This window comes from Miscanthus floridulus, chromosome 2 (genome assembly GCF_019320115.1).
Source record: "Miscanthus floridulus cultivar M001 chromosome 2, ASM1932011v1, whole genome shotgun sequence".
Classification (NCBI taxonomy): Eukaryota; Viridiplantae; Streptophyta; class Magnoliopsida; order Poales; family Poaceae; genus Miscanthus; species Miscanthus floridulus.
The window spans coordinates 124,416,286-124,430,452 of NC_089581.1; the positions used below are offsets into that span (position 1 = coordinate 124,416,286).

At 44.5% G+C, this 14,167-nt stretch overlaps 1 protein-coding gene across 1 annotated transcript; it reads left to right on the forward strand.

Moving 5' to 3' along the window:
* The first annotated feature begins 628 nt into the window (after positions 1-628).
* LOC136529165 (cysteine proteinase inhibitor 8-like) lies at positions 629-13,585 on the forward strand. Its single transcript, XM_066522243.1, has 3 exons — positions 629-859; positions 2,808-2,811; positions 13,443-13,585. Exons 1-3 carry the CDS (start codon positions 629-631, stop codon positions 13,583-13,585), a joined length of 378 nt encoding a protein of 125 aa, XP_066378340.1.
* The last annotated feature ends 582 nt before the right edge of the window (positions 13,586-14,167 follow it).

Below are 14,167 nucleotides of genomic sequence, written 5' to 3' on the forward strand. Positions count from 1 at the left end.
AAATAATTCTTTTGTGCTTTTATTGGGTAGTCCATAAAAAAGCTAGATCCTTGTTCCTCTTAATGTCATGACGCTCTACAAAAAAAAACTAATTATTTACCAAGTAATCTACAGACAATTGTTGTTCCAAAAACTTGGCTGATTATTAAACATGATCACGATTCAAACTTCACAAATCAAAACTATAATGATCGGGGGTGATAAATGTGTGCTTAGCTAAGGGTGAGAGGAGGCAAAAAAAATTCAATTCTTCGTAGTACTTCAATAGAAAAAAGGATGATATAATATTATATGTCAATTGAGTACTTAAAGACTACTATATGCAGCAACACATCTAATGGAACGATAATAAAAGGATGATAATAATAGCAATTAATAAATATTACTAGTATACAAAAGATAAGTTTAGCAAGAATTAAATGAAAAGATAACTAGTAGAATTTTATTTTTTATTTTAAAAAATATATTCTATCATCTACACTTAAAAATTACTAAAAACATCCTCAAGTGTTCATATTATCTATTTAAATGCCCACTTGTCCCCTCCCACCCTGCCATCACCCAAGTCATTGTGGAACCAACAAATCTCCAAGCTCTCCCAAGAACCGAGAGATCTTTTGATTTGACCATGATGAGGACCCTCATTTCCATGCTCATCGTCGTCGCCGCCGCAATGGTCGGCCTGTGCTCTGTCGCTCCCGCTGCATCAGCGCGCGAGGAGCCGCAGATCGTCGGCGGGTGGAAGCCGATCAAGAACGTGAACGACCCCCACATCCAAGAGATCGGCCGCTGGGCGGTTTCGGAGCACGTCAAGCAGGCCAGCGACGGGCTGGTCTTCAGCAAGGTGGTGAGCGGCGAGGTGCAGATCCACTACCGGAGACTGTGTATTTACCGAGTGCCCCGACAATTACCGAGTGTGAAAAGTCGGGGCACTCGGAAAAAAGTATTTACCGAGTGCCAACACTCAGAAAACATAAACACCCGGTAATCAACCGCTTTACCGAGTCAGCACACTCGGTATATTCAGACACTCGGTAAAACTACAAGTTTACCGACGGGGTGCACTCGGTAAAAATGGTCACTCGGTATTAACGTGCCACGTCACCTAGGACAGCAACCGTGCCCAGACAGCGTCAAGGCATGACATGTTTACCGAGTGTTATGATCATACACTCGGCAAACATGAAAATTTTACCGAGTGTTGGGCCAATACACTCGGTAAACACTATATTTTACCGAGTGTATTGGCCCAACACTCGGTAAAATTCAACCAAATTTCTTATTTTTCCCTTCATTCTTTTTCCTCTATCCACATATGATATTTAGTACTCCATTCCAAAATATGGTGTTTATTTCGATTTATTTACTATATTTCACAAAAGTTTCATTCTTTATGAAAATTAGGAACATATCGTGTGAATTTAATTGTAATAATTAAAATCGAACTCGATAAATCACAAGATTGGAAGAATTAACATTGAAGCATACATCTATGTTATAGAAAAAATTTCATAACGTTTTGGAAGTATTTTTACATTCGTCGTTGCCGAACTGGTACATCTCCCAAAGAGACGCTAAACATTCACAATGACGAGTAGGATTTCTATTAAGAGTGAAATTCAACAATATGATTTGAACTTGGAATTTTTTAGATAGTAAATAGATGACATGAAATAGTTCGTGTGAAAGTTTGGTGAATTTTAGGATTAAATTGGCATTTTTTCTTTTTTGTTTTGCATGAAATAATGGATACAGTTACCGAGTGTGACCTGAAACACTCGGTAAAGGTTAGCCACGGCCCACTTCTACCACAGTGGGCTGCCATGCTTCTGTTTACCGAGTGCCGTAGATCTGGGCACTCGGTAATGTACCAGGCTTATGTTTACCGAGTGCCGTAGATCTGGGCACTCGGTAAACATGTACCCCACATGTCATTGGGCTGCGGTACTTGAGTTTACCGAGTGCCGTACATCTAGGCACTCGGTAAACAGAAACATTCAACACAGCCATTTCTCCCTCAAATCGTGCACAGACGCACACACACACACACCGCACACGCCTCCCCACCGCCGTGGCTGCTGGCCTCCTCCCCTCCACCACCGCCGCCACCGGGCGGTCCCCCACAGCTGCCGCCACCGGAGAGACGGAGAGAGAGACAGCGGCACCGGCACACCGGACGACGATCCCCTCCGCCGACGCCGCCCCGTGCTCCCTCCTTCGCTCCCGTTCCCGCGAGGTGGGGTGGGGTGGGCCCCAGCAGCAACGGCGACGGCGAGCACTCTCTCCCCTCCACCACCGCCGCCACCGGGGGAGGGCGGTCACCCGCCGCCACCGCGGGACTGCCGCCGCCGCGGCCGCCTCCTCCCCTCCAAGCTCCGGACCTGCTCATCTGCTGACTGAATTAGGTAACACACCACTGCTCCCATGCATCCGCTTGGCATTACAAAACTAGACAGCACAGCTTCATCACATCAAAGGGCTTATTATTATTAGTTCCATCAGAACTTGTCAATTAGTTACTCCAAGATTAGTCACCAGTTTGGTCGATGTGTGAATTTGGTTACCAGTTGCTCGATCTCATCAGTAGTCATCACAGCAGTGGAACAGAAGAAGAGAAACGAAAGAACATTGAGACCTATTGCTTGCTATATGGTACACAGAGAGAGAGAGAGAGGTGCCTTAGTAAGGCCTACGTCCCTGGAAGGAACCACCTATTAATTTGTTTTCCTTATTATTATACCACATTTTATATTCTCTTGATTTGGATTTATTTTACCACCCTTTTATTGTCTGGTTCACTCAAGTAGGAGTGTCATACTAACATGCGTGTCCGTGATCATGTGAGCTGTGATTGCGCTTAGGGTCTAGGCTGCTAGTAAAAGAAGCCAGCTAATAGTTTCTTTATTAACGTTATTAGCTAGCATACTATCTACGATCCTATTTGAATTCTCTAGCAAATACTTTCTCCGCCTAAAAAAGAATATAATTCTAGCATAGTACTTCACATCAAGTTAAAGTATCTCAAGTTTACCGACTATATATAAAAAGAAAGTATAAATAGTTGTTTCATTAAATAAGTATCATTAGATTTATCATAAGATATATTTTCATAATATATATCTGGTGCCAAAAGCATTAATAATTTTGCTTATATATTTGGTCAAACTTTGAAGGCTTTAATTAACAGCTAGGATCACTCCTCTAGTGGCTGACACTAAGTTGATTTTGCATGATGACACTCACGTGCCCAACGCTCACGGATGGATCCTTTCTTTTCCTACTTTTTTGTTTCGGTGGTAGATGAAGTCGGTGTGTTCTTATCTAGGAGCAGATAGAAAAGACGAGCCACAAAAGTCCTTTTCGTTATGGGCTCCTTGCAACCCAAATTAGTTTCGACTCTTCGCTTTTCGCCACTTGCCATCGCCAGTTAATCTCTCTTCGCCACGACAGTGGATTTTGTAGAAATAGAAATGTTCGATCACAGCAGTGGAAATTAATTTGGGTTATCACAGTTGGCCTCCAGTTGCTCGATCTCAAATCTCTCTTCGCCACTTGACGTTGACTTATCATACTTTTACAGACTAAAACAGATAACTAGCTTCCATGATATCTCCCTTTTTCCTTACAAAAGTGACCTACTCCAACCTAGGATGAAACTGTGCCACACACCAAAAATAGCGTGGTTAATTAGCGATGCATCATGGGTCAGTACAGAGTTGGTACAAACTATCAGTTGGTACAGGTTCTTCTATTTTTTGCGAATCGGTACAGGTTCTTTTAGCGGCTACACATCTGTCGATATATATTTTCCTCTACGTTTGAACTATCGGTCGGTGTAGGTAAATGTCATCTGTATAGAGGCCGAAGGCCTATGGCACACTGCGCAGGCCCATTCCCACGAAAAAGTTGGTCAAAAACCTAGCTAGTCCGAGCGGGCCCATAACAAAACAACGCCACTGTGCCTCATTTCCACACCAAAAAATGCCGCTGCCTCCATGAAAAAAGGAAAGCTGCCTTGGCCTCCCAGAATATTAAAGTCACTAGGATTAGATTGGATTGTATTGGACCCTCATAAGTGAATTTTGAATGGATAGGATGGCATAGATAGAAAACTGTTGGTGGAGCTATACAGAGGTGGTTATATGTGAAATATCTCTTTTAAAATCATGTCTACTTTTACCCCGCGTCCAAATTTTCCTTATTCTGCTTCCTCAGCAAAAAAAGATCTAACATGGGGTGACAAATTCTCTTACTCCCTTGGTCCCAGAAAATGTCTTGCCTTTGCAGGAGTCAATCAATCAATTTCAAGTTTCACTACATTCATAAAACAATAGTATCAACATTAATATTTCTAGTAATGTTTACTGCAAAAATATACTATTATGTATATATTTGATTAAATTTAAAATTGGTTGACTCTCAACAAACAAGACAGAGGAAGGACCTAGAGCTCATAACTACCATCATAGCTCACAGGTGTTAGAGGAAATCAAATTGACAATTATTGCCAGTCAACTCAAATAAATAAAAGACAATGTTTATAGGGCACGATGCAATCATGGATTGCAGACAAGTACATGAAGCAACAAAAAAAGCTCCCATGATTATCTAATCTCCTTCGGCCGGAGCCTATTGTACGGTTAAATATAAGTTATACATGATAGATTCAGATTTTCAGGTGCAGTGGGGGTGGCACTGCGATCTGACTTTCCTTCCCTCTCTGAATCCAGTCCAGGATCAAACCTCACAGCCGGACAGGCCCTTGTGCAACCCACAAATTGAGGAAGCAAGCCACCTTGCGATTCCAGCTCCCCAGCACCTGCACCTGATCTTGTTGCACCAGCAGATTCCTTTTCCTACTACCTCCCCTACAAGTTATCCTCCGTGCACATGGTGGCGTCTCCTCCTCCATCCTTGGCTTCTCGAACTCGATGTACTCAGTGCCATGTCTAGACTTCCAAAGCATTTGGCAGGCCATCGCTTTGGGGTTCCGGTACAAGTAATCTGTTGCCTTTGGCAGCATGATCTCATTCAGCTGGTCCAAGGTAATGTCGGTATGCACATAGTGCTGCTCTTCGCCGTAGACGGTCACTACCGCAGAATTCTTTTCTTCAGGAAGCCTGTGCTTCGTAGAACCATGGGGGGGGGGGGGGGGGGTAAAGAGCAGTCCAGCTTTCAGATATGGAGAGTAGTCCTGTGTAGAACTTCTGCGTCGAGATGGCAACGTTCTGGTGGTCTGCTGCTTGTTGTACTCGGATAGTGAGACTTGACACTCCAAGTGCATTAGAATAACAGAATCCAGAGAAACATCTTGCTACCATGTCTGGGTTAGTACTGCACCAAGGCTTATTACTCTGACTTTGTTGTTGCTTCTTGCAATACGCTGACTCTGGTCATAGGTCATCTTAGATTTCAGGTGATTGGGTCATGCCTAATCAAATCATCTGTGCATGTGCAGGTGCTTGACAAGGAAACCACGTTACCTACTGACATCATTGAGAACAATAGTAAACATTATATAACTAAACCATAAAGTTTGCCAAAGAATAAAAGAAAATGTGTGCCTTGTATTTCTACAATAAAGTGACATTTATATTTATATACTAATTAAGCATTAGTTAAAACGTCACCCAAACCATAACCTAAATTTTCTTTTTGCTAAGTTACCAACATGAGGTCCCAAGTTCTGTAAAAGGAACTGGTCACTAAGAGCACATAATTCAAGAACACTATAAGCCAGAAAATTAAGCTGCTGCCGGTTGCATTCCAAAAAAAAAATTAAGCTGCTAGAACTTTACAGTATTTCATTTGTTAAGATAGGGAAGTATTGCTAGGGGAAAGAACATTTTTCTTCACTGTTTCACACATGTCAAAAGCTATGCAAACTCAAAAGAAAACTGAAGAAAAAAATCTCAAACTCTAATGGGCATCATATAATCGAAATATGCATAGGTAAACTCTTCTGAAGCGCAAGAGTAGAAGCAGCAGAAATTTGAACCTTTGATGCGTCTCAACTCTTTACAGAGGGTGATAAAATCTCCCCATTTCATATGACACCGTCTTATAAACCTTAGGTAAAATCTCATCATCCAATCTAGCAAACATCTTCTATGTGAATCGACCAAGAACATGAATGTCTCTTTATCATCTCATATGGTTTTTCTCTAGCACTACTACTCTATTGCTCTAAACTGCAATATCGTCTATATGTTAGGATGGATGACCGTTAGTGGATGTACACGGGCTATCAGAAGAGGGGTCAATACACAAATGAATGGATTGAGAAGGCCAATGATTTCATGACGAAGGCATTTGCAAACGGACGGCGACATGCCTGGTGTCCCTGTAGGAAGTGTAAGAACAAGGCAATGAAAACATATGAGGAGATGACTAAAGATCTTGTCAACAATGGATTTGTAGAGAACTATACCCGGTGGACCATGCATGGTGAACGCCATCGTGCGAGAGAAGAGGTCGTGAGACAACGGATCGAGGAGTTTGATTCTGAAGCCGGGGTGGCAGAAATGTTAAATGACCATGACATGGCTTTCGATGAAGGAAGTGCAGAGCAGGAGCCAGAGCAAACTGCAAAGGCATTTTACGCCATGTTGGATGCGGCACAACAACCCCTTTACGGGCGCACCAATGTTTCTAAACTGGATGCCATTGCACGTCTAATGGCTGTGAAGTCCCAGTTTAGCTGGAGTAGAGAATCCTTCGATCAACTGTTGACAGTAGTTGGCACCCTACTTCCGGATGATCACGTTCTGCCAAAGAACACGTATGAGTCAAATAAAATCCTTCGTGCACTCAAGATGTCGTACGAGCAGATACATGCTTGTCCGAACGGATGCATCTTATTCAGGGGAGAACATGCTGACGATAAGTACTGTCCGAAGTGTAAGGCATCTAGGTACATTGAGTTAGAATCTGGTGATGGTCGGAAGACGCAAACAAAAGTCGGTGCAAAGATCCTGAGGTACCTTCCTTTCATACCGAGGATCCAACGGCTTTTCATGAGCGAGGAATCCGCAAAACAGATGACGTGGCACAAAACTGGACGCCGATACACTGACAAGATGATACATCCGTCCGATGGTGAATCATCGAAAAGCTTCGATCAAAGCATACCGACAAAGCTGATGAGGCTCGTAATGTACGCATTGCACTGGCAACTGATGGGTTCAATCCTTATGGAATGGGTTCTTCACCATACACATGTTGGCCCGTATTCGTCATCCCTCTCAACCTCCCACCTGGCGTCGCCTTTCAACGGCAAAATATTTTCTTGTCACTTATAATTCCAGGACACCCGGGGGCTAATATGAGTGTGTACATGGAGCCTCTGATAGACGATTTGGTCCGTGCATGGGACGAAGGGGTAGTGACATACGACCGATTCACAAAGACAAACTTTAGAATGCATATTTGGTACCATTATTCCATGCATGACTTCCTGGCTTATGGGTTATTTTGTGGCTGGTGTGTTCACACGAAGATGCCATGCCCGATATGCAAGTCAGCTGTGGAGTTCTTTCGGTTGGAGAAAGGGGGCAAGTTTTCTTCGTTTGACAAACATCGACAATTCCTCCCTCTTGACCACCCATTCAGGAGAGACAAGAAGAACTTTCGAAAAGGTGTCACAGTGGAAGACTCTGCACCGGAAATGATGACAGGTGCCCAGGTTCTTGAGATGTTAGATGGTCTTGTGGTCGACAATGAAAAGGGGGGCTTCGTGGGATATGGAAAAGAGCATGCCTGGACACACAAGTCGTGCTTGTGGAAGCTTCCTTACTTTAAGGACCTCCTTCTTCCACATAACATTGATGTAATGCACACTGAAAAGAATTTCGCCGAGGCGGTCCTTCACACAATCATGGACTGGGAAAAGTCAAAGGACAATGTCAAGGCTAGATTGGATCAAGCAACGCTGTGCGATAGACCAAAGCTAAACATGTTGCCTCCCTTACGCAGGAAGTCATGGAAGAAGCCTAAGGCCGACTTCGTCCTAACGAGGGCCCAAAAGAAAGAAGTTCTTCAATGGTTCCAATCATTGATGTTCCCTGACGGGTATGCAGCGAATTGGAGGAGGGGTGTGAACTTAAGTACCATGCGAATCACAGGGCTGAAGAGTCATGATTACCACATATGGATTGAGCGCCTTCTTTCGGTGATGGTTCGTGGCTATTTCCCTGATCACATCTGGCGAGTGATGGCAGAGTTGAGCATGTTCTTCCGCAAGCTATGTGCTAAGGAGATATCTCGGACCGAGATTGAAGAAATGGAAAGAATGGCCCCGGTGTTGCTCTGCAAGTTGGAGAAGATCTTTCCCCCCCGGCTTCTTCAATCTGATGCAACATTTGCTCTTGCACCTACCATATGAGGCAAAAATGGGGGGCCCTGTGCATGCCCGTTGGTGCTATCCAATTGAGCGATGCCTAAAGGTTCTTAGAACAAAATGCAAAAATAAATGCAAAATTGAAGCTTCCTGTGCAGAGGCATCCATTGTGGAGGAGGTGTCATACTTCACAACAAGATACTATGCCGACAACCTTCCTAACGTGCATAATCCACCCCCTCGTTACAATGCTGCCGACAATCAATCGACCCTCAGCGTTTTCCGAGGGCAACTCGGAAGTGCAAGTGAACCTACCATGAAGATGTTGAGCCTAGAAGAGTGGTGCTCTATCCAGCTGTATGTGTTGCGGAACCTTGAAGAGGTTGGCCCGTACATTGCGTAAGTTTTACACAAACTTGTTTCTTTTCTTGTCAGTATTTCGCATGCACCCATCCAACCCTCTTGTTAACGGCCGTTACAGCAAATTTGTTCTCCTCTACCATCGTCCATCACGGAGGGAACCCACCGAAGCGGAAGTTGAAACCCTTCTAAGACATGGCGCGGGAGAACAAAATCCCACTTTTATTTGTTGGTTCAAGGAGGAGGTACTGTTCAATTTCATTTGTTGTTTGTACTTAACTCTCAACTTGACAAATATATAACGAATCATCCTACTTGAACTAGCAGGCCAAAACTGACATGTCTATGAGTGCCGAGTTGAGGCAAGTTGCCAATGGATTTGAATTTAGGGTCAAGTCATTCTCTGTGTACGATGTCAATGGATATCGCTTTCACACAACTCGGCATGAGCAGAGTCGGCCGAATCGAAGAACCACAAATACCAGTGTTTTCACGCCAGGCACAGATGGGTTGGACTACTATGGAATAATTGAAGAAATATACAAACTCAAGTTTCCTGGTTGTGTACCTCTTCATCCTGTCATATTCAAATGCCATTGGTTTGATCCCAAAGAAGTGATAAAGACCCCTGAGCTTGGGTTAGTCGAAGTTCTAAAGTCATCCATCTTGTTAGGAGACGACGTGTACATTGTGGCCCAACAGGCCACGCAAGTTTATTATCTCTCATACCCGTGCCAAACCAAAGACCGTCTTAAGGCGTATGATGTTGTGTACAAGGTATCACCGCATGGTAAAGTACCCATCCCAAACGATGATGATTATAACATCGATGCAAACACATATGATGGAGAGTTCTTTCAAGAAGAAGGATTAGAAGGGAGTTTTGAGATTGTCTTAGATGTAGATCTCGCAATGGAAGTAGACAATGATACGATCATTGTTGACGGGGATGATGGAGAGGAGGTTCACAACGCGAAGGACTTGTTATTACTTGAGCAACACCATTCAGGCAGTGTCGCTAGTGATGAGACTTTGAGAGACGATCATAATTACGTCGACAATAGCGATGATGAGATTTTTGGCCCACCTATCGATGATCTTGATGATTATTTCTAGTACATGTAAGATCTGTAGTACTTATGGCAATTTTATACATGTATGATACATTTACTTATTTTACATCTCTTTTATACATGTATGATATATTTACTTATTTTGCATCTCTTTTATACATGTATGATACATTTACTTTTGTATATGCGTACTGATAGTTTATTCCTTTTGTTGCAGGTGATTGATGGTGGGCGGTGGAATCAGGAAGCTTAGGTCGGTTATGACCTTACTGGCTGGTGGCAAGGGGTCCAGCCAGGGTGGAGGAGGAGGGCGTGCACAGACTGAGGGTGGAGGGCGTGCCCAGGGTGGAGGAGGAGGACGATGACGAGGGCATGCCCAGGGAGGTGGAGCCCAGGATGGAGGAGGAGCCCAGGGTGGAGGAGGACGGCGACGATGAGGGCGTCGAGAGCCGACACCTCCTCCACAGGACGACGACCACGAGTTCATAGCGGCCACGGAGGAGGATGAGGAGGAGGAGGAGACCAGGGAGGAGATAGCGGAGGCGGTGGAGGAGGCACAGAGGGAGGATGCTTCCGAGCAGGTTGAGCGCGAGGAGGATGCCGACTTGGTGGTAGAGGAAAATGGGGTGCCTACGGTTTGGCTGCGAGGGTCGTCGCACCTCCCAGACTTACCCATACAGAGACGGCCAGTGATTCGACCATCCGGAACTAAGTAAGTAATTTTTGCATGTTAACACTAATTCACAGGTTTTTAAGTTATAACAGAAACTAATATTCAATCTCAATAACTTTGTGCAGGGATTGGGAAATGGTGATCCCAGGGAGTCACTCTCGCCGAGTAAACGGGATCCTGGGTCTTCTGTGCAGGGCAAACTACCCCGGGATGGTGAGGATCGATGGTGTTGTGCAGCCCGCCATGAAGTGGTCCCACTGGCACGCTGCCAGCGATCAGACTGATCGAGCTGGCAGGTGTTATAACAGCAAGGCCGACCGGGTGATGAAAGAGCTGTGGGTATGTGTTCATCGCACTATGCTGATAATAACATCACATTAATTGTATATTACTAACTGTATTTGCTTGTAGGATTACTACACCTTGGCGGAGGGAGTACGTAGGGAGGACGCGGATGACATGGTGAACAGAGTCTGTGTTCACCGAGTGCAGGACCTCTTCTACGAGACAAAGCTCTTGTGTAGAAGAATTTACCATGCCCGCAGAGGAAACAGAGTCACCAGAGCGCAGGCAGTGCACCTGCCCCTGACTAAGGAGCAATACTTGACGGTAAACATGAGATTACATCGTCTGTGATTAATTGCACTGAAATTGATTTATGATTTGTCATGTGCTCGTGTACGTGCAGGTGCCTCCTGCTTGGTGTGCGGGAATGGACAACTGCTGGGAGGCCATTGTGGACACGTGGTTGAGTGAGGAGTACGAGCAATATCACACCGTACGCTCACGTTGCCGTGCGATGATGCAGGGTTCCTCGCACAAACAAGGGCCCACTACCCTCAAGGAATATGCAGCCAGATATGTACGCGGATTTCATTTCGTTGTTGCTACGCTAACTTCTGAATGCATAATATCTTATTGTTGTGCTTCTTCTTGCAGACGCGGTTCCACCCCGGCCAGGAGTGCGCCTCGTTCAAGGCATATGCCTTGGCACACAAGGGCAAGGCAAAGGACCCCGACCTCGTCTACAACCCGGAGGACCCGCCCGAAGCATACAGTAACCTGAGCGTGCACAGTTGCCTCAGCGAGTACACGGCGATGGCGAGAGAGATACATGGGCCAGAATTTGATCCGAGCACCGCTGACCTCGAGGGTGACATCGTCATGAGGTTGGGACCAGGTAAGCCACACGGGAGGTACTATATGGGCAACAGCACCATAGACACGGCCAACACTCAGACACTCGCCCAGATTAGAGCCCGGAGCACGAGTTCGAGCCCGGCCATACGCCCACGCTCACATCCCCAGGTGGTAGCACTCCAGGTTAGTTCTGTTGCATTCGTTGTCCATTCATTTTCTACCCGTTCTTTATTTGCATTCTAACTATGTGATAAATAATTGTAGGCCCAGATTGAAGCCCTGCAGGAGTCACAGCAGGCCTCACAGAGCCAGTTTCAGGCCCTCCAGCTATCGCACCAGGCCGAGTTGGCACAGGAGAGGGCGTGAGTGCAGGCCCAGCTTGAGGCCTTCCAGCAGTCGCAGAAGGCCTGGTACGAGTACATGGCCAGCTTTTCTCAGAGCATGGGCCAGCCTCCACCGCCTCCGCCGCCGCCGATGATACCGTTGGTGCCTCCACCTCCGCGCGACGGCACTCCTGTGAGTCACTCTTCATCTTGAAAGGCTTTTTCAGTTCAGATTGTGCTACAGTCAACACTATCATGTAAGAACCTAGAAGAGAGTAGGATACATACATGTATAAGTTAGATTATTAGTAATATTGTTCAGACCTTGAAAGGCATCATGTTAGGTTCTACATGAGTACATAGGTGTTTGCCCAATTCATGTTCAGTCTACTCGACCATGTGTGACGATATCTTGCACATAGAGGAGAACTAAACAGCAACTAACTTAATATGTGTTATCTATTATATGCCTATATATTGATGTCACTGTTAACTGGTCTTTCGAAGGAATATTTGAATTTGGCATACTACCTTATGATTAATTGATAAATATGTTTATTTTCTTTTGCTCCCTCATTCCAGGGACCTTCTACAGCTGGATCGAACAACGATTAAGACTTGGACTTGTCTCCGTTTCTCGGTAGGGCTCCGACCATGTGACAGGACCATGTTTCACTTGTTTGTATGTTGAACTTAGAAGTGGGTTGAACTTTGTGGACTTTGGACATGTTGATGGTGTTTGTGGACTTCGCATTGTGCTTGTGACATTTGTTGTAGCTATATGTTGGTTATAATGAGTGGATGTGACATTTGTGGACATATATGTGATATATATTGTCTATCTGTTGGTAACTGTGATATTCTGTTATAATTGTTGTTAATTGTGGCTGGATATGCACTGAAACAAACAAAAAAAATACTGTGGACAAGTTTTACCGAGTGTAACACTCGGTAATGGTGATGTTTACCGAGTGTTACACTCGGTAAAACAGAGAACAGAACCAAATTGGTTCTGATTCTGTTAATTTTGCCGAGTGTGCCATTTTTTACCGAGTGCCACGACCCCACTCGGATATATGTGCCATTTTTTACCGAGTGCCACGACCCCACTCGGATATATGTGCCATTTTTTACCGAGTGGAACACTCGGTAAATGAGTTAGATGTTTACCGAGTGTTACCGGTACACTCGGTAAACTATATTAGGAAAAAAATATTTGCGGAATTGTTTTAATCATGAAAATGGTTATCTGTTTACCGAGTGCTATGTCTAACACTCGGTAAACGACGCCGTTAACGGCAAGCTTGGGGACTGACGACCGTCACGTCGTAGTTGTTTACCGAGTGCCGGCTTAGCACTCGGTAAGATTTATTCTCCGAGTGCCCCGTTAGTTGACACTCGGTAAACTAACTTTACCGAGTCGTTGTTTACCGAGTCATGTTTACCGAGTGTGGCACTCGGTAAACAATTTACCGAGTGTTTATCCATATTTGCCGAGTGTTTATCACACTCGGTAATTAATCAGTATCCCGTAGTGATCGTCGCCGGGACGAACTACAGGCTGGTCATTCAAGCGACCAAGGGCGGCGGCGCCGGGAAGAGCGCGACGTACGGGGCGGTGGTGTACGAGAAGGTCGACAAGACGCGTCAGCTACTGTCGTTTAATCCGGCCAACTGATCTAAGGCGTCGCTGGAACGACGGTTGTTCTAGCCTTTTTGGATTTCAGATTAGAGTTCTGCATGCAAGTACCGCGGTGTAATGTAACAAACGAAATGATGTATTGCTCTTGTCATGTCGTGGGATAATAATAAGTAAGCTTCAATAAAACTTGGTGTCTTGGTCTATCTTTATCTGTTTTTACTTTTTAGATGCTAAAGGGAATAACGAATTCAGACGGCTTAAAAATAAGAAAAAGAAGGAGAAAACATTCAGGGTTGAATTCAAGATTTAGTATACAAGGTGCTATCAATGATACTAACTACTAAGGCATGCATGGATTAGATTTAAATTGTAGTAATCAGATAAAATAATCTCTAGGTGTCCACAGGGGTGCCCCCAGCCTCGTCTAATCTAAAATAAAGTCACTACTACTCTTAATTTTTAGAAAATCCTAAAAATCCTAAAATCCACAAACTTTCTAGAGCTAGGGCTATGTCAAATATGGATATACTTACATCTATATCTATATCTATATCTACCTAATTACTAATCTATATATCTATACTTAATAATATTAAAGAGCGAAGGGATTTTTCAATA

Bases quoted from the DNA above. Each gene is read 5' to 3' on its own strand.
- LOC136529165 (XM_066522243.1), top strand. From the start codon at position 629: ATGATGAGGACCCTCATTTCCATGCTCATCGTCGTCGCCGCCGCAATG.